Below are 18485 nucleotides of genomic sequence, written 5' to 3'. Positions count from 1 at the left end.
TTCTTCGATCCATATGTACTACCAAAAAAAAAAAAAAAAGAACAAATACATCAAAAGCACATTATATTTAAGACACATAATTTATTTTGGATGAAATAGAAACAATTATTTATGGAACTAAGAAAAGATAAAAGAAACATAATCATTCCCAAACTTGTTTGTTTAATTGATTATAGCAATGAGGTAGGATTAAAGATTAAAAAAAAAATATATGAACTTCATATTTAATATTTATTTATATTTATATTCTACTAATATTTTTTTTTAACATTTGTTCATTTGTAATCAAATAATATACTTCATAATTGTTATATTTAATACGTATTTTATATATTTTTATTTGTTTATAACATGTTTTAAATAAATAAGGCATCAATTTCATAACCTCATTTCAATAAAATGGATCGGCTCAATAGGATGTGTTTGATTGTGCCAGAGAGGGGAATTTTTAGGTGACATGGAATTAGTTTTATTATGCCAATATATATAGATAGTATATTAATATATAAGAAATTTAATAAGAGTGTTGTACAAGGTACAAACAACTAAATCCAATTTCAAATTAATGGCTCGGGTAGCATGCCAATGGAAAATTTCAACTGTAGCCAAACATCATCAATAGCAATCCAATGGAAAATACCAAATGAGCAAACATGAGAGATTTTCCTAAACATAAACTGTAGTCAAACATCATCTCAATGAAACATATAAATGGAATTATTTTCCACATCCAAGGAACACGAGATAGATTTTCTTCAACCAAATACAAAGAAAAAAGACTTAGCAGGAAAACCAACAAAGAGAAAATTAAAACATTTGATCAACACCATTTTAAATATGCACTTTTCGGCTAACCAAGCTTTTTTGGCTGTCAGGGACCGAAGTTTCTCAACCACTCGTAAGCTGCACTGCCTCGTTGTCCAATCGATCCAAATCACAAAATAAGTCTAAACTACAGAAAAAGAAAAACATTATTAATAATAGATAAGCTCTAAAATACACAAAAGAGAAAGGTCCTATGCATAAAAGATAAGCTCAAAAATAATTACAATCATAAATTAGCCAAAAAAAAATAAAAAATTTAAACTACAAAGGAAAAGAATATCCATCCTTGGATGTATATATAAGAATCCCAACAAGTTGCAATGACTATAAGAATCCCAAACACAATCATTTCAACATATCCTAAGCCGCCCACCCACTACAATAACAAATGTCCAGCAGTTAAATAAAAGTGCCACCAAACAGTTAACTATTGCAACAATTATGACCACCCACTAAAGCCGCCCACCCACTACAACATTATTACCAGAAAACTTGCCTAATGCAACAACTAAACTTGCCTAATGCAACAATTAAACTTGTTAAATATTAAGATTCAAGAATATATAAGCAGCAAAATTTTGACCCAATTGAAATCATAGTATATGTTTTATGAACTGAAATAATATAGTAGTTGACATGAACAAAGAAGTAAAATAAACTCAATGGTTTTCTACCTTTTTTTTTTTTTTTCCCTTTTCCTATCTTCTCTATTTAACCTGAAAATTTGCTCTAAAGGGTAAGAAAAATTGTGGGATCATATCATCTGTAAGGTTGAGATTGGACTTTTTTTTTTTTTTCATTTTCCTATCTTTTTTTTTTTTTTTTTTGAGCTTTGATCAAATTATGGGACCTGACTCGACCTGAAACATGGGATAAAAGGCCAGTATGCAATTTTACAAACTTGCTTATGCAGACTAATTGTGAGGAGGATTACAAGGCAGTGAACCATGGAACATTTTTTGTGCAAGAACTGAAATCTCCATCCTCAGCTCAAGGGTTAATGCCTCTGTACCCTTCAAATAGTCTTCAAGAAAGAGCCATTGATCAATACCCTCAATCAGGTTCCACATCTCAACTTTACCATGTTGATCAACAGCTATCCTTGATGGACAATCAACATCCAGATTTGGTTTTTCAGCTGTGAGTGAGTCCTAACAACACAACGGTGCACAACCATCTCTCAAGTTTGGAAATTCATATTAGCCTAAGTCTCTAACACCCTTTTGATGAAACTATATAATCCTTCTGTATCTAACTTAGAGAAAGTGTACTCAGTTTATGTACTTTTCAAGTATCTTTCTTTCGTTTTTAGTGTTCATCTATATTTTCTTTTTGCTTGATTGCTTGACTGCATATGCTTTAAGAAACAAAAATGGGAAAAACTTCCACGTTGCAGAAAACATTTTTAACAATTAGCAAAACAGAAAATTAAAAAAGATGTACCATATTATCTAAAAATGAAGGCAATGCATTTGCCTCCATAGGAGACCATTTAGGCCGAGACTGCAACTTGAGTACACAATTACATGCTAAATTCCTCGTTAATATCCAAGACATAAAAATATTTTTTTTCCCCTTTTTTGAATAAAGGAATGGCACTTGTTTTATCCGAGCTTTGATCAAACATGCAGCAGAAAATTTGTTCAAAATTTGTTCCATAGTAATATAAACTACAAAAAATTGCCCAAACCAACAGCACACATATTGCAAAAGAGCATATCAAACAAATTTTTCCATACCATAATAAGCAAGACCTAAATGTTAAAGAAAAAGGACAGATCTAGTAAGAAGAAAGGTCAAGGAAGAAGAAGAATCTACAGATTCAGATATGCAGAGATGGAGGGTACTCACCGACCGTGTCTCTTTCTCCGAGAGATGCAGATGTCCGGCGACCTCCTTCGACTTTCCATCACGTTCCAAGGAAGTCCTTCTGCGAGAGAATAGATATTTTCCAGATCTAGTCAGATCTGCTTTCATTTCAACAAATGATAACAAGAACAGACAAGGAAGAAACAAATACAGAGATGCAAAGATGGACGCAAGGAAGAAACAAATACAGAGATGAACAAGAATAGACAAGGAAGAAACAAATACAGAGATGCAAAGATGGATGCAAGGAAGAAACAAATACATAGATGAACAAGAACAGACAAGGAAGAAACAAATACAAAGATGCAAAGATGGACGCAAGGAAGAAACAAATATAGAGATGCAAACATGGAGGGAACTCACCGACCGTGTTTTTTTCTCAGATGTCCGGCGAGCTCCTTTGATTTTCCACCAAGTTCCAGCGAGCTCCTTCGGGCGAGAGAGTAGATTAGGCTTTCGTTTTAGTTCGGGACAAATATGACCCCGGGGAAGGGGGGGGATGGGTCAATTGAGTCCCAATCATTTGGAATTAAATCACTGTTTGGGTTAAGTTGTCCCAAACTCAAAACACACACACACTGAAGACCTTATCTTCAGTTTATAGCCAAAAAAAGTTTCATTTTGAAAATATTTTGCTTTTAACATCCTTGTCCATAGGCAATTTGCTCCATTAGCTAGTTTCCACCCTATTTTGGATAACATGGCCAAGTTCTTATCCTTAAATATTCTAAATCCAAAGCCACCCAATTCTTTGGGTTTGCATATTTCTTTTTAGGCCTTTAAAGCAAGATAACTTGACGCATTTGGCTTAGTCTCCCATTAAAATCTATGAACTAAACCATCTAGCTCTTCACATACTCTAAGAATGTAGTCATTGAGTATGTTGATATGGCTTGAATAACATATTTGATCAGGATAGCCTTGCCTGATTTGGATAAGAAAAGTTTAGTCTGACCTTCCAGTTTGTTTTTTACCCTTTCCTTTAACTTGAAGAATTCTTTTGACTTGTTCCTTCCGAAAATGAAAGAGTTTTCTAAATAATTGCTTTTGGAACCTAAAATTTTCTTGATTGTCTTTCGATCTTTTTCAAATGATAGTTTCAGAGAAAAGAACATTAAACTTTTCTATATTTTTCTGTTGTCCCGACCAACTACGATAGCTATTAAAACACTCGTTGACCATGAAAGCTTCTTGATGATCACCATGGCACATAATGAGAAGATCATCTGCGTACATTAGGTGAAAGACGGTTGTGGTATTCTGGGCGATCTTGATGCTAATTTCCTTGTTCCTCTTATTTCAATAATAGTCTTGAGAGAAACTCAGAGCAAAGAATAGGAAAGGCGATAACGGATCACCTTGACGAAGGTCTATTTCCGAGGCAAAAAGAACCATAAATACTTCCATTTTAAAGGAGGAAAAATCTCATCAAGTTGACACAACTACCAGTCATCCATTTGAATTCAATTGAGAATCTCTAAGCTTCAATTGTCTTATCTAGGAAGCTCCGTTCTAACCTATCATAAGCTTTCTTGAGGTCTATTTTAATGATCATTAATTCCTTTTATCCTTTATGGTTTTGGAATTTATATACTATCTTCTGGGCAACCAATGTGTTTTTAGCTATCCTTCTTTTTTGACAAAAGCTTTTTCATTAGGAGAAATAATTTTGTCCATAATTTGTTTAGCTTTCCCGCTAAAATTTTAGCTACAATCTTTTATACAAGATTGCAAAGGCTGATTTGCTGGCATTGATGAAAATTCTGTGGCTGATTTATTTTAAGAATAAGGACTATGAATGTCTCATTCACATTCCTAGGGATTCTTTTTGTTTTGAAGCATTCCTGAGTGAACTCTATTACTTTGTCTTGTACTGTTCTCTAGTAAATACGAAAGAAAATTCCTGAAAAACCATATGGTCCAGGGCTCTTCAATGGGTGTAAACTTCAGACAACATCTTTGACCTCCTTAGCAGAAGGAATTCTTATCAGCTTTGAGTTTTCTTCTTGTGGATTACCCTCCAGCCAATTTTTGTCCACCATAGCCCTGTCTAGCCTTTCTCTAATAAGAGTTTGTCTTCCCTGTTGATTATCGCATGTAATTCATCCTCCAATAAAGCCCAGATCAATTCCAACAACTTCATGTATAAATTGTTTCAGATATAATTCCATTTTCCATATTTGATGCCCTCCAAATTTCTCTGAGCTATTAATAATTTTATTAAGATCTCCAAACAACGTCCAAGGCCTATTAAGATTAGAGACTACATTGGTGATATGGTTTCAAAAATCCTTCTTATCATTATAATAAGGAGGGCCATAGCATGCCAGCAAACTCCAGATAGGATTCCCCACTTCTCCAATAATATCACTGCATATGACTTGTACAGACTTCCAAGAGATCACCAAATTGATATCATCCAATCACATTAGCATATACATCTAACATGCCCTCTTGTTTTGACAATTTCGGTGTTATAGTATCACAGACTTCTATAAATTCACTCCAGTCGATTCCTTCCTCTTTTTATTTCACAAAGAAAAACATAAGAGGGACTACGCCTTTTAGTTAGATTTTTGAGAACGTTGATGACTTTTGGATGACCCAGACCCATACAATTCCATGATAGAATCTTCATGGCTGAGGAGGGAAGGGACATGATTTGGCCCGCCTCCTCGACTTAATGAAAATCTAAACGTTGTCTAGAGGAAGAGGTCATCTACCCTTCTCTGTTTCTCTAGGCCCTCCTTCTAGCTTCTCGTTTCCAAGATCATTGTCTATTAAGTCTTCCATCTTGATTTTGGGTGTTTCTCCTACTAGTAGGTGTTGTAGTAGAATTCTCCAAATTTTCTTCTTCATCTCTTTGGAGGGGCTTAACCAATGCTCCTTGTGAGAATCCAAGCTTTCCTTTGTCTTCGCCATTCTCTCCTTGAGAAGACGTTGATGGCTTCTTTTGTGTTCTTTGTAAAACTGTAATCTCCTACTCTGGTTTCCCAATATTTGGCTTCTTTAATTCTCATATATCATTTAAGAGGTCCCATTAGATCCATCAAAGCTGGGGGTTTGTAGGCCAACAAAATATTATCCTTTTCTATGCTAATCTTCCTACTTTTTGAAGCCCTTTTCATTGTTAGGAGGCCCAAACCAATTGTTTCCACAAAGTCTAGGACAATCTAGCACATTTCTCTTTTTTCCCCTACTTTCGAGGGTGCTATAGCTTTAATAATATTTGCCGCCCAATTAGCCCAGCCCACCAGATTAAACAAAGGATTTTTTAATTTCCTAAGAACTACCTGCTGAAGCTCCTTTTCAAAGTCCAGAACCTGTCTTTTAAGTGTGAGACGCAGTGCTTCTAATTCTGGGCACATCTCTTTGTCATTCTTATATTCAGCCTCCAAATTCTTCTAATAATGGCTGCTATTGTTCTTTTCCTATTCCTTGAGTTATGAGAGTTTATGGTATAGCGTTTCATCAAGCCAGTAGGTGTTGGGAACCACCGCTTCAATAGGTTCCCAAAAAACTGTATCAATAGGTTCCTTATGCAAGTTGAGAAACTATATCAATAGGTTCTTCATGCTTCCCTTTGTGAGTTGCTCTTAGGGAAGCAAAAAAAATTAAATAACAAAAAGAATAAATAAAAAGTTTAAAAAGCTTGTATCATATTCAAGAATTTAAATGGAAGGAAAATTTATATTTTTATAAAATATTTTAAAGGAAATGAAAGAGAGAAAAAGATGAAAGAGAAGAGAAGGAGAGGAAAGAATAAGATAAAAAATCCAAAAAAGTAAAGCAAACAAAAGATCAATATTTTCAACCAAAATAATATGTGGCAATTTTTGGTTGGCCTGCTGCTCCACAGTGGTGCTGACGTTCCTATCTAAAAGTCTTTCTTTTTTACTAAGGTGTTTTGACTTTGGTTAATTCTAATTATGCTCCTAGAGAAACAAATCAAATTGTGCATGAATTAGCTCATTATGCTTTATGTTTGATTTTTTAATTTCTTGTAATGAGGAGGGTCCAAATTGGCTCTTTCGAATTATTCAAGATGATTTTTGTATTGTTTCTTATAGTAAATGAAAGTTCAGTTTTATTTGCCAAAACAAAAAAAAAAAAAAAAAAAAAAAAAAAAAAAAAAAACTTTGTTTTCCAGTCCTATGACAGTCCATATGGGACTAAATTGCATTATCTGAATCAAATTTGATTGACTGAATACTAGTTTTCATTGTGGATTGATTCGCTTCTAGTGATTTTTGGGTCACTTTTTGGGCTTATAGCCTTTCAGGTTTTCGACTTGCTTGGGAAAGATGGCTCATCCACAAGGTGTCGTCGAAATGACTAAGAGGAAAATGATAATGAGATAATAAATTAAGCAAATCGGAAGAAATAAAATAAAGCTAAGTAATAGTAAAAAAGATAATAAATATGGAGTTTATAAATGATAAATGTTTTAAATATTCAATTAATTTTCATCAGCATTTGAGCAAAATATATATATATATTAATTAATGAATTAAAGAAAAGCAACGGACACATGGCAAATGCAGGAAATCTCTTCCATATCACATGATTCACGTTCACATTGTGGCTCATTTAATAAAACCCAGGAAAGCCCAAATTTAGAAATTTCTCAATACGTAAGATAGTAAATCGAGCCCACATTGAGTGTGGAGCCCACAGTAAGCCCGACACCAATGCAATTTCCTTGGAGGCACCACATCCAAAGAGGTAAAGACGCGTTAGTACTCTATTATAACTCTCCCAAACTTAAAGTGGCGAACAAGGAATCCCATTGGCCGGCTTTTTCATATTAGAATCCAAAAATAAAATTAAAATTAAAATTAAAATTTATTTGCCCGTTAATAGCAGGGCTTCTCCACACACAAACAAACACCAACAAATACCGAATCCTGAGGCTGTATCTGAAAAAAAAAAAACAGAAAAAAAAAACCCACAAATTAATTTTTTTTAAATGAAAAATGTTCGTCTATTTTTGGAAAACGATAAGCAGATTCCACTCACTTTTCCGTAAATCTTTAACCCGCGTTTTCGATGTGGATTCTCTGACGAAGCATCCCAGAATAGTTTTCCGCTTCGTCCCCTCTCTCAACTGTCATGACTATCTGGCTTTCGCTTTATCAATCCCTCTCTTTCTCTCTTCCTACGAAACATCCTTGAAATTTCTTCCTTCAGGTAAACCATCTCTTTCTCTCTCTTCACCTTCCCTATTTTTTTTTCCTTTTTATTTCCATTCTGTTTGATTCTCGAGAAAAAGGAAACAAAAGTTTACTTTAAAAACCGTTTATTCCGAAACAAGAAAAAGAAGAAGAATGAAGCTTATGAGTCGAATTTCGTTTCGTTCGAGGAATCGAGTTCAGCAATTCTCATTAGGTTCTCAAACTACCGTACCTTCAGATTCCATGGACCATTTTAATCCCGAGAGGTTCAATTTTTACCAAACTACATTTTAATATGATTTCTTTTTTCCCCTCCATGTGGTTGTAGTATAATGAATCTGGACCTCTGGATTTCGTAGTATGATTATGCTATACTTAGAGAATCTACTGTTTGTTTATGAAATTTTTTTTTTTTTTTTCCCGCTTTGGACATTGTTTCATTCTGTTTCCGTGGTATTTGTCTTCTCAAAATTCAAAAAGATTTTGATTACCAACTAATTGTACTTTATTCACTCTCTAATTGGGCAATTAAGCTTATTAATCAAGTTTTTACTTAAATTGCAGAATTCTGTCTGATATAATAGAAATTCTTACTGTGATATTCTTGATTATATTATGTTACTTTCTTTGATATTATTGATTATTATTATTATTATGTTGCAGTTGGGAGCTATTCATGGGAAACATGAACTCCGAGAATATGCTGAAGGACTTCCACATTCCGAATTATATGCTTGTACCGGGATCAGAGGTCCAACGTTGTAGTTATATTCCTGCTTGTCCGGTCCTAGTGTTCATCAATTCTAAAAGTGGTGGTCAGCTAGGAGGCCAACTTCTTGTTACTTTTCAAAATCTTCTCAATAAGAACCAGGTGGGCTACTTTTTATTCCAGCCATATTCAACGCCAAGATTAGAAATTTAGTTTTGGTTGTCTATTGGTTCAATTTTAATGACTTTTGAGTGGCTTATTGGACTTCTCTTTTCAGGTTTTTGACTTGGGAGAAAAGGCTCCTGAGAAGGTGCTACACCAGCTTTATGTTACTCTTGAGACACTCAAATACAATGGAGATGTTTTTGCTGCTGAAATTGAAAAAAGATTAAGATTAATTGTGAGTTTAAATTTTAAGTTATAGATTAAAGAGGTAGAGCAAAAACCTTATATTTTAATCTTAAAGCTGCCTTTATTGACCTCGATTGGTTTTTGCTCTACATCTAACTTAGATTTAAATCAATAGGTTGCAGGTGGAGATGGTACTGCCAGCTGGCTCCTTGGAGTAGTTTCCGATCTTAAACTACCTCAACCACCTCCAATAGCGACGGTGCCATTGGGAACTGGAAACAACCTGCATTTTTCATTTGGCTGGGTAGGATATGCAGTATAATGACCTTTTCTATTTAAATGATAGAATTGCCTGTCTACTTTCTTGTATATCATTTCTATTTTAATATTGGTCTTTGAAGATTATAATTATTGAGTGAAGCTTGTATCCACTTTCACCTTTTGTTATTATCTGATGATTGTCAGTAATGCATAGCTGCTTAAACTTTTATGTATGTACTATATCTTTAGGCTTCTTTCTCTCTCAATTCACGATATTGTACACATATATATTGGTGGGTTACATTTCAATATGTTCTATATTAATGTATTATTGCTGCTGGAAGCACTGGTCAATGCAGTGTCAGATTGTCATACTAACTGGTTTTTCAATATACAGGGAAAGAAAAATCCTGGCACAGACGAGAAATCTGTAATGTCCTACTTATGTCAAGTAAGGTTTGCAAAGGAAATGAAAATTGACAGGTAAGGCATCCTTTTGACTTAGCAACACTCTAAACGCATACTTACATGACGATGAATTTGTAATAGTTTGTTGCATAACCATTGTCAGTTTTATCCGTGGGGATTTCCAATTTCTAAGTAATTGGTCAATCTATCAGTCAGACTTGGTATAGGATGTTGGGATAAAATCATATTGGTCAGAAAGGCAGATCTCTTTAATTTGAAGACATATGAAAAACATGTGTAGTGTGTTTCTGTCTGTGATGTATTATTTTTTCTTATAATTATGAGGACCTTAACTGACAATCTGTAATTTTTTTTGGTTAACATTTTTGGATTATGAAATTCTCTTTTATTTGTTAATTCAATAATGTAATTATCTTTTCTTTCTTTTTTTTTTTTTTTTGTTTGGGTACCAGCTGGCATATTATAATGAGAATGAGGTCTCCTAAAGAAGGCTCTTGTGACCCTATTGCACCCCTCGAACTGCCACATTCTTTGCATGCATTTCATCGTGTATCACAATCTGATCAACTGAATAAGGTATGTATATCTTATTTCATTCTTCTTTGTGTCTACCTGCTATTTGAGCAGCAAAAATAGAAAATTATGTGTAAACACTGTTCTAGTGTTCCTTTCCAAGGATCTTCTTTGAAGTGTCAATATCATAAAATATAACAGCACATAGAATCTGGTATTCCCTTTGAAAATATGGCTACCAGAACTGGAAAGAGTTGAATGAAACAACTGCGAGTCAGAAAAGACCTCAGGGGATAGGAGTTGTATAGGAATGTTTCTTATTTGTAGACCCTCCCGTAAGGTGGAAAGTTTACCACATCTCATAGTCTCATAACTCATAAGCATTCTTGCACTTGCTTCTTATGTTTTTCTATATTGATTTAGGTAAACTACAAGGAATTACTATTCTTCTATATTGATTTAGGTAAACTGCAAAGAGTTGACATTGAGGTCTCTGAAGCTAGTTTTAACATTTTTTTGTTTTGGTTATAAAAATCATGGTAAATATAATTATGAGTCTTGAAGCTTATAGCAACTTCATTTTGGGCATTCTAATTTAAGGGTTTTAGTTGAGGCCTTATTAGAATGAGATGATTTAGTCATGGACAATTGATACCAGAGAATTACAACCTTGACCAAATAAACAAGTCACATGCACTCTAAATAAATATAGAAGTTGTTGGAAAGATTGGTATGTTATTAATCACACGACTACAGATTAGATTTCTTTTATCAATCTCATTAATCTCTGCCTCAATTATCTTAATTGAATAAAGTTTGTTATTGAAGACCTTGACTCAGATGTTTTAAATTAGAGGTCAAAATATTGAGAATTGTTGTAAACTTGAGGGCTCACAAATATGTTAACTGTAAAAAGTAAAAACAAAATAAACTTTTCTTTTTAGCTAGTTATAAAATTGCCCAGCCCAGTGTCCTTTTCCATTCTCTAATAGATTTTACTTCCCCGGAAGGAAAGAAACCATAAAAATGTATCAAGGCAGGGTTTGAATGCTTATTGTTTACTTGCCTCTTATAAATGTGGCATTGCTTTGCATGCTTATTGCCGATTCTTTTGTTGTTGTTCTCAGGAGGGTTGCAATACTTATCGTGGTGGATTTTGGAACTACTTCAGCATGGGTAAGAATTCAAGGACGTCTTTATTTTAATAAGTTTGAGTTTTTGTGTGTTTGCATGTATATGATAAAGAGGAGGGTGGGCCTTGTTTGGGATGTGCATGCATGGCATAATATTTAGGAAGCATGTAGTAGGGGACAATTTTTCTTCTTTCCTTCTCCCACACACCCCCCCCCCCCCGCGCGATATGAACGCTGGGGTGAAGGTCCCAAAACGTTCTAAAACAAGGAAAGAAGTGGAATAGGTATAATTAGTTGAGCAAAATAAGCATCCCGTATCATAATATGAATTTATGATGTCCAGGTCTTGGGATGAGAATGAGGAGGTGCTGTTAAAATTTCCAATTAGTTGCAGTTAGTCTTGTGTAATATCCATGTTGTCTTAATATTCATGTTTTCGTCTTTCTGTTCTGGCTGAAATATTCGGTGATGGTGCCTCTATGGCTGTGCATTTAGAGAAATAGGTGAATTGGCTATCGTACAGATAATCGTTAAATTTCATGTGTAACATCCCATATCGGTTGGAGAGGGGCACGAAGCGGTCTTTATAAGGCTGTGGATACCTCTCCCTTCAGGACGCGTTTTGACAAAACCTTGAGGCCAGGGGGGAGAGAGGGTGTGAACCCTGGGCCAAAGAGGACAATATCCTGATGCGGGTGGTCTGGGCTGTTACATCATGAAATGGAAAGGAATAATGCTAAACCTTGAAATAATTGATTTCTACTGTATTTTTATGATCGTTTGATTCTTTTCATAATGAAGTTCTTGTTAGGAGGGAAAAGAAAAACGAAGAAGCTTTAAGGATATGAATTTATTATTTCTATTCAGAAAATATTTAGAGTAGATGTTAGTCTAGTTCATAATTGATTGGTGGGAAATAGTATAAAATCCCCTAGGGACAAGTGGAATGGCAAAAGTCATTTCTCCATGGACTTTGCCTGGATCCAAACCATACAGACAGCATGTGCTTTGAAAAATTTATGAGCAAAAGAATTGATTGTAACTACAGGTATATTAATATAGTTGCCTAGTTTCTTAACTAATATAATCTTTTATGTACAGGAATGGATGCTCAAGTATCATATGCTTTTCACTCTGAGAGGAAGTTGCATCCAGAAAAATTTAAAAATCAGTTAGCTAATCAGGTATTAGATTATTTCCTGCACATTTTTAAAACAGGGATCTATAAATTGTTAGAATGGGCTTATTATAATCCTTCTTATTTTTTCCTTTTTGGACTGGTTCAGAGTACTTACATGAAACTTGGATGCACTCAAGGGTGGTTCTGCACATCTCTATTTCATCCTGCTTCAAGGTATTGGTAGATCTTCTAAAATATGCCCCATGTTAGTTGTAAGTTTGATAGACTGAAATTTCAGATCAATTTACGTGGAATCAATTTGAGACTGATATAATTGACTTCCCTTGCAATATTTTCAAATTAAGGAAAAAGTGGTTTCTCTTGGTTGAATTTAAGATGCATTACTCCGTGGAAGACTTGGTTTTGATTGTCATATTCTTAAGAGTTTGGCCTTCAGTTTGGTGGTGTATATAACAATAACTCATTTTAAATACAGGAACATGGCACAGCTAGCAAAGGTCATGATCATGAAAAAACCAGGTCAATGGGTGGAACTCTCCATCCCCCGCAGGTGATATTTGATATTCTGATTTAACATTCTTTATATAGTATGTTTTCTTAATGTCTAAAGATACTTATCTCTATAGAGTTGTTTCAACTATTATTTTTGTTTCGTATGAATCCAATAGTGGTGCTTTGTATGTTGCACAGTAACATTATATGTTTTAAGTATTTCTTTGTTATTGAAATATAAGTAACTAGATCTGTCTCACTAGTTATGAGTGATCTGTATAGACTGACATTCTTTGAATTGAAGCAACTTATTTGGGCAATATGCTTAGCAAAGGTTGCAAGATTTTTTATGATTTCATACAAATTAGATGCCTTATATTTCCAATCGAACATAATGTCAACATCATTTGAACATTTTGACTTTGACCTGCAGCATCAGGTCTATCGTTTGCCTCAACTTGCCTAGCTTCTCTGGTGGATTCAATCCATGGGGAACACCAAACAAGAAGAAACTGCGGGATGTGAGTTCTGAATTCGTTCTCCATGTTTTCATTTATAAACCAAGCTGTAAAAATATCACCACACATGTTAACCACTCTTCTGTCATAAACACAGAGGGACTTGACTCCTCCATACGTTGATGATGGCTTTCTTGAGATCGTTGGTTTTAGAAACGCTTGGCATGGACTCGTTTTGCTTTCTCCTAAGGGACATGGGACTCGTCTTGCTCAGGTACGAACACTACAACGAACAATAATCATCATTCCTGGCAGTGAGAAGTCATTCTCTGTTTTAGTTTTTAAAGCTCCAAGTTTTACATTGCAATTAGGCAAATGGGGTTCGTTTTGAGTTCCATAAGGGAGCAGCCGACCATACATTCATGAGGCTTGATGGGGAACCATGGAAACAACCTCTTCCAGTTGATGATGACACGGTGGTGGTAGAGATTTCTCATTTTGGCCAAGTAAGCGTGCTTGCCACACCCTTATGCCCATCCAAGAGTATAAATGACCCTGCTTCCCCGGCCAGTTCTCGGGATGAAGAAGATGATAGTTATGACGAAGAAGATTCTGAAGATAAGGAAGAGCGAAGGAAGTTTGGTGCATCTGACACTTTTAAATTGCCAGAAGGTATTGATTTAGCTCATCTCAGTTAAGCCTTTAACAAACCCCCTTCGTTTTCGTTTTTTTATTTTTTTATTTTTTCACTTTGTATATTCCCCCAATTCATTTTCTTTTTTTTTTTTTTTTGGGTTTGATCGAGTACATAATCACATGTATGGTTGTTGCCTGGGGACTTATGAACGGTTATCTGGCATTTTTTTAACATTTTTTTTTTTTTTTAATTTTTTGGGTGAACGGTTCTATGGTATTTTAGAGTTGCTATGCTCACACGTGTACAGTTTTTTTTTTTTTTTTTCCCCCCAGAAACACGTTTACAGTTTGGTGTTAATATTTTGGGTTCAATATATAAAATCTTTGATTTTATCTTTTCCATTTATATAAAACCATCTTATTGTTTATTTTACTCTTGGCTTTTTGATCTTATTTTTGTATTTTTTTTAGTTTAGTTTGTTACTAGACCACGTACGACGATAGAAGGCTTATAGCAAATTGAACAAAAAAAATTTCCTGCTTATTTCAGCAACGCGTACGCTTGGAAATTGCAAGTGATTTCGCTTATATGGTTCAAAATGGTAGGCACTCTTTTTTGCAAAGAAAATGGAAGAGGAGAATTAAAATAGAAAAAAAAAATTCCAGCAATCTTAGCAAAGATATGTCGTTTGGAAATTATTTCTGAAAAAATGATCTTATTTCTTTTAATGGAAAAATTTAGAGCAGATGAGTGACAAACGACAAAATTATTGTCTTTTGGTAATAAACTAGCGACAAAATTTCCAAGCCAAAAACAACAGAAACTTAGAAGCGACAAAATGTCGAGAGACACCTTTTAATTTACAATTTGGATTTTTAATATTTTTAATTTATTATTTTTCTAAGCACCCTTAAACGTGTCGAACAAAAGACCTTGAGACTGTAGCAGACAGAGCCACAACCATACCAAAAAAACACGTGCCAAATTGTTTGGAATCAATACGTGCCCACTTTTGCTGGTAGCAAAGTGGCACGCATTTTGGTTGGACACCACAAGCCCCATTTGGCCATTTCTTTCTGCGTTTTGACACTTCATCTTACACACTCTCTCTCTCTTTCCATCGCTGGTTTTGTGATATGTTAGTATTACTGCCAATACCATTGGCCTCCCTATTCCCAAAACTGACACCACCCATGGTTTTCTCCTCACAATCCTTCTTTCACTTTATCAACCACCACTCAATATTCCTTATATAAATACCTTTTCCTACCCCCCCCATTTGCTTCAACAAAGCAAACACGAAATCTCCCTATTTCTTAATTCTCTTTGGAAAGATTGTGACAGAACCGAACAGCCAGACCAATTTTGTACACTTGCAAATTATCTCAAAGGAAAACAGAATAGAAAAATGGCTTCCACACGTAGAGTTTGGGTAGTGGCAGCAAGCATTGGAGTAGTTGAGACCATGAAAGACCAAGGGATTTGCAGATGGAACTTTGTTTTTAGGTCAATCCATCAACATGCCAAGAACAATATCAGACCTTTCTCTCAGTTCAAGAAACTTTCTTCCCAGTCTTCATCTGCTGTGTCTGTTGTGAGAGATGAGAAACTAAAGCAATCTGAAGAGTCTTTGAGAAAAGTTATGTACTTGAGCTGTTGGGGATCCTAATTCAGGATTCCCCATGATTGTATATGATTTTCCAATGAAATCATAGTTCTTTTTTTTTTTTTTTTTAATTTTGGGGTCAATCAATGAGATCATAGTTTTTATTACCAAAAAAGCATGAGATCATGGCTTAGTTTATCAAATTTTATTCCCTTATTGTGTCTTCCAAATTTAGCAATGATTTCGCTTGAGAACGGACTTATGACTTTGAAACAAAAGAAAACCGAGAAGAAATTCAGAAAAATACATTAATCACTTTTTGCAATTGCTGAGATTCCTCTTATTGATGAGAAAAATTGAAAATTCAATACGGGAAATGGAGAAAACAAATGGTGGCAACAAAATCAAGAGAAAGTGACGAAAGATGGGAATTTAGGACTTGAAACCGTGTTTGAATTGCAGAATACAAGTGAAAAATGAGAAAGAGAATTCGTCAGAATGTCGAATTAACATAGAAACTGAGTCAAATTTGTTACAATTAAAAGCCAAAAATAATAAAATAAAATTATGGACCTCAGTAAAAATGTATCATCATCAAGTCAATACCTGATTCTTTTTCTTTATTAATTTTCAAACAGAGTACCCAAAAATAAAAGAGTGCCTAAAACCTGTGTCGTGATATTTTGAGAAATCATTTGCCATAACTGAGTTAAACTATTTTTCCCCAAAAAACTTTAAAAATGGATTTTTTTTTTTCTTTGCTAAGATATAAAAGGGAAAAGTTATCCAATTGAAATAACAAATTTCATTTATTTATGGCACACTATATCAAAAATATCAACTGAAAGCTCAATGAAATCAATCAAAATTTATAAGAATTTAATAAAAAATGGATCGCATTCACATGTAAGTTAAAAGCATCTTTAATGGTAGATTATATATGTTATAAAAATTAATATTTTTAAAATTATATAGAAATTGATATTATTTAAATTTAAATTATATAAATTTATAATTTATTTTCAAATTATTTTCAAATGATAATGTATATAACTGATTGTGGTTAATAATTAATTAAAAATTTTATTAGTTTTTTTTTAAATGTACATATATTTTTATATGATAAAAAAATCTAATAATAAATAGAACCAGTAAAAATATTTTTAAAATTTCACGTATTAATTATTCATATATATATATATATATAACACGTTTGAGTGATATTTGATAAAAGTATTTTAGATTGATATAAAAACATTACAAAAAAAAAAAAGAGTTATATATGATAAAAGAAAGTCATGGACAATAAGTTCTTTTCTAATATTTTATATATTAAAAAGCATTAATTTGAAGAAAGACATCCATTAATAAAAATTTAATTATATCGTATAAAAGTATTACCAAAAAAAAGAGTTATATATATGATAAAAGAAAGTCATGGACAATAAGTTCTTTTCTAATACTTTATATGTTAAAAAAAAAAAAAAACCATTAATTTGAGCAAAGACATCCATTGATATAAATTTAACCAAAAAAAAAAAAGAAAAATACATAAATTTGAAGTTTGAACAGAGACATACATTGACAATGACAATTTTCACATGAGTTCATTTCATTAACGTTTAGGATAAAGAAAAACCAAAAAAAAACCGTCTTCATATATTAAGTCCTATCACATGATAATGTTACCCAAAAGAAAGCTCATGGTCTGAAATAGTATTAAAATTACCTGTAATTTTGATTAAAAATAGTATTAATTTTAGAAACAAATAAATAGTACTTTATTGGGTGTAAGAGCTCATTGTATCTTTAGCTCCTTGTTGGAAGAAGAAACCGCAGAAGCGTTTTTATATTATTCTTTTGTCATTTCATTTACTTGCTTGCGTAACACCTTTTTCTTTTCTTGTTTTGGTAGAATTTGTTTGCGTAACACACATTTAACCATCAAAGCTAATATACAATATTGCCAAAAATAACTAAAATAAATAAATAAATATAAAAATTAAAATTAAAAAATACAAATGGTTTTGCTTTCCATTCCCATCCCAGGTCCTCCGGGTTCGGAGCCAAAACCAAAGCATCTATTAAGCTACTACTCTTTTAATTAAAAGCACACAGTTTTGGTTCAAACTTCCAAAATACTTGGTCCTACCGCCTCTGGTTTTTGGCCCACCACCTTCCATATATCAAACCCTCCCCTATTTAAACACCAAAACCCACTTCAGCCCTTCTCAAACACCAACAAAATTCCAAATCAACTTTCAGAGAATCAGAAACCCAGAAAGAAATTGTCATTTCCAAACTCTCTTTTTTTTGTTTCCCAAACAAAACCCATTTCTTTGTACTTCCAAATCAAAAGCAAACATGAGCGCACCTTGCAGATCATGGATTGTGGCAGCTAGTATTGGAGTTGTTGAAACGCTAAAAGACCAAGGTATTTGCAGATGGAATAATTCTTTGAGGTTGTTAATACAGAGTGCCAAGAAGGATATCAGAGCCTATTCTCAAGCCAAGCAACTCTATGCCTCTTCTTCTTCTGCTATTTCTAACAAGATCAATCGTTCACCGGACGAGAAGATGAGAAAAGTTATGGACTTGGACTGCTGGGGTCCTAATACTATTAGATTTTAGACCTTTTTTTCTGTAGATCTATGTAATCCCACTTTTTTCAATCAAAGAAAAAGGAAAAAAAAAAAATGTAATCCCAATTTTCCTATCATTTTAATAGCTTTCATCTAAACCTTCTTTCCCAATTTTCCTTTTTTTTTTTTTTGAATATATCACTTTTGTTCCTATTTGTTAAAATTGATTAGATTGAGCCCAAGGGTGGTAATTGCTAGAGATTGTGAAATTAGTTGGATCTGCACCATCTGGTATGTAGGATTTT

General features: G+C 33.6%; 2 protein-coding genes across 3 annotated transcripts; both read left to right on the top strand.

The window, feature by feature from the left end:
* Positions 1 to 7608: 7608 nt before the first annotated feature.
* Positions 7609 to 14275, top strand: LOC107430441 (diacylglycerol kinase 1-like). Of its 2 annotated transcripts, XM_016041285.4 has the most exons (14): positions 7609 to 7884; positions 8009 to 8134; positions 8532 to 8739; positions 8855 to 8977; positions 9104 to 9232; positions 9587 to 9672; positions 10071 to 10194; positions 11259 to 11307; positions 12366 to 12448; positions 12551 to 12618; positions 12881 to 12955; positions 13331 to 13418; positions 13513 to 13629; positions 13727 to 14275. In XM_016041285.4, the coding sequence occupies exons 2-14, from the start codon at positions 8022 to 8024 to the stop codon at positions 14051 to 14053; spliced, it is 1590 nt and encodes a 529-aa protein (XP_015896771.3). In that variant the 5' UTR covers positions 7609 to 7884; positions 8009 to 8021; the 3' UTR covers positions 14054 to 14275. The 2 variants fall into 2 exon arrangements, with proteins under 2 accessions (XP_015896771.3, XP_015896778.3); XM_016041292.4 differs by lacking the exon at positions 8009 to 8134 and having other exon boundaries at positions 7610 to 7884.
* A 984-nt stretch (positions 14276 to 15259) lies between these two features.
* On the top strand, positions 15260 to 15720 carry LOC107430462 (uncharacterized). The gene has a single exon (XM_016041303.4). The coding sequence runs from the start codon at positions 15401 to 15403 to the stop codon at positions 15659 to 15661; it is 261 nt and encodes an 86-aa protein (XP_015896789.2). The 5' UTR covers positions 15260 to 15400; the 3' UTR covers positions 15662 to 15720.
* The last annotated feature ends 2765 nt before the right edge of the window (positions 15721 to 18485 follow it).

This window comes from Ziziphus jujuba, chromosome 1 (assembly GCF_031755915.1).
Source record: "Ziziphus jujuba cultivar Dongzao chromosome 1, ASM3175591v1".
Lineage (NCBI taxonomy): Eukaryota > Viridiplantae > Streptophyta > Magnoliopsida > Rosales > Rhamnaceae > Ziziphus > Ziziphus jujuba.
The sequence above is the reverse complement of the archived record's forward strand: the minus strand, read 5'-3'. Positions and strand labels throughout refer to the sequence as shown.

Bases quoted from the DNA above. Each gene is read 5' to 3' on its own strand.
- LOC107430441 (XM_016041285.4), top strand. From the start codon at position 8,022: ATGAAGCTTATGAGTCGAATTTCGTTTCGTTCGAGGAATCGAGTTCAG. The intron at 12,619-12,880 runs GTATTGGTAGAT...TTTTAAATACAG, and splicing joins CTATTTCATCCTGCTTCAAG to GAACATGGCACAGCTAGCAA. The intron at 13,419-13,512 runs GTGAGTTCTGAA...TCATAAACACAG, and splicing joins ACAAGAAGAAACTGCGGGAT to AGGGACTTGACTCCTCCATA.
- LOC107430462 (XM_016041303.4), top strand. From the start codon at position 15,401: ATGGCTTCCACACGTAGAGTTTGGGTAGTGGCAGCAAGCATTGGAGTA.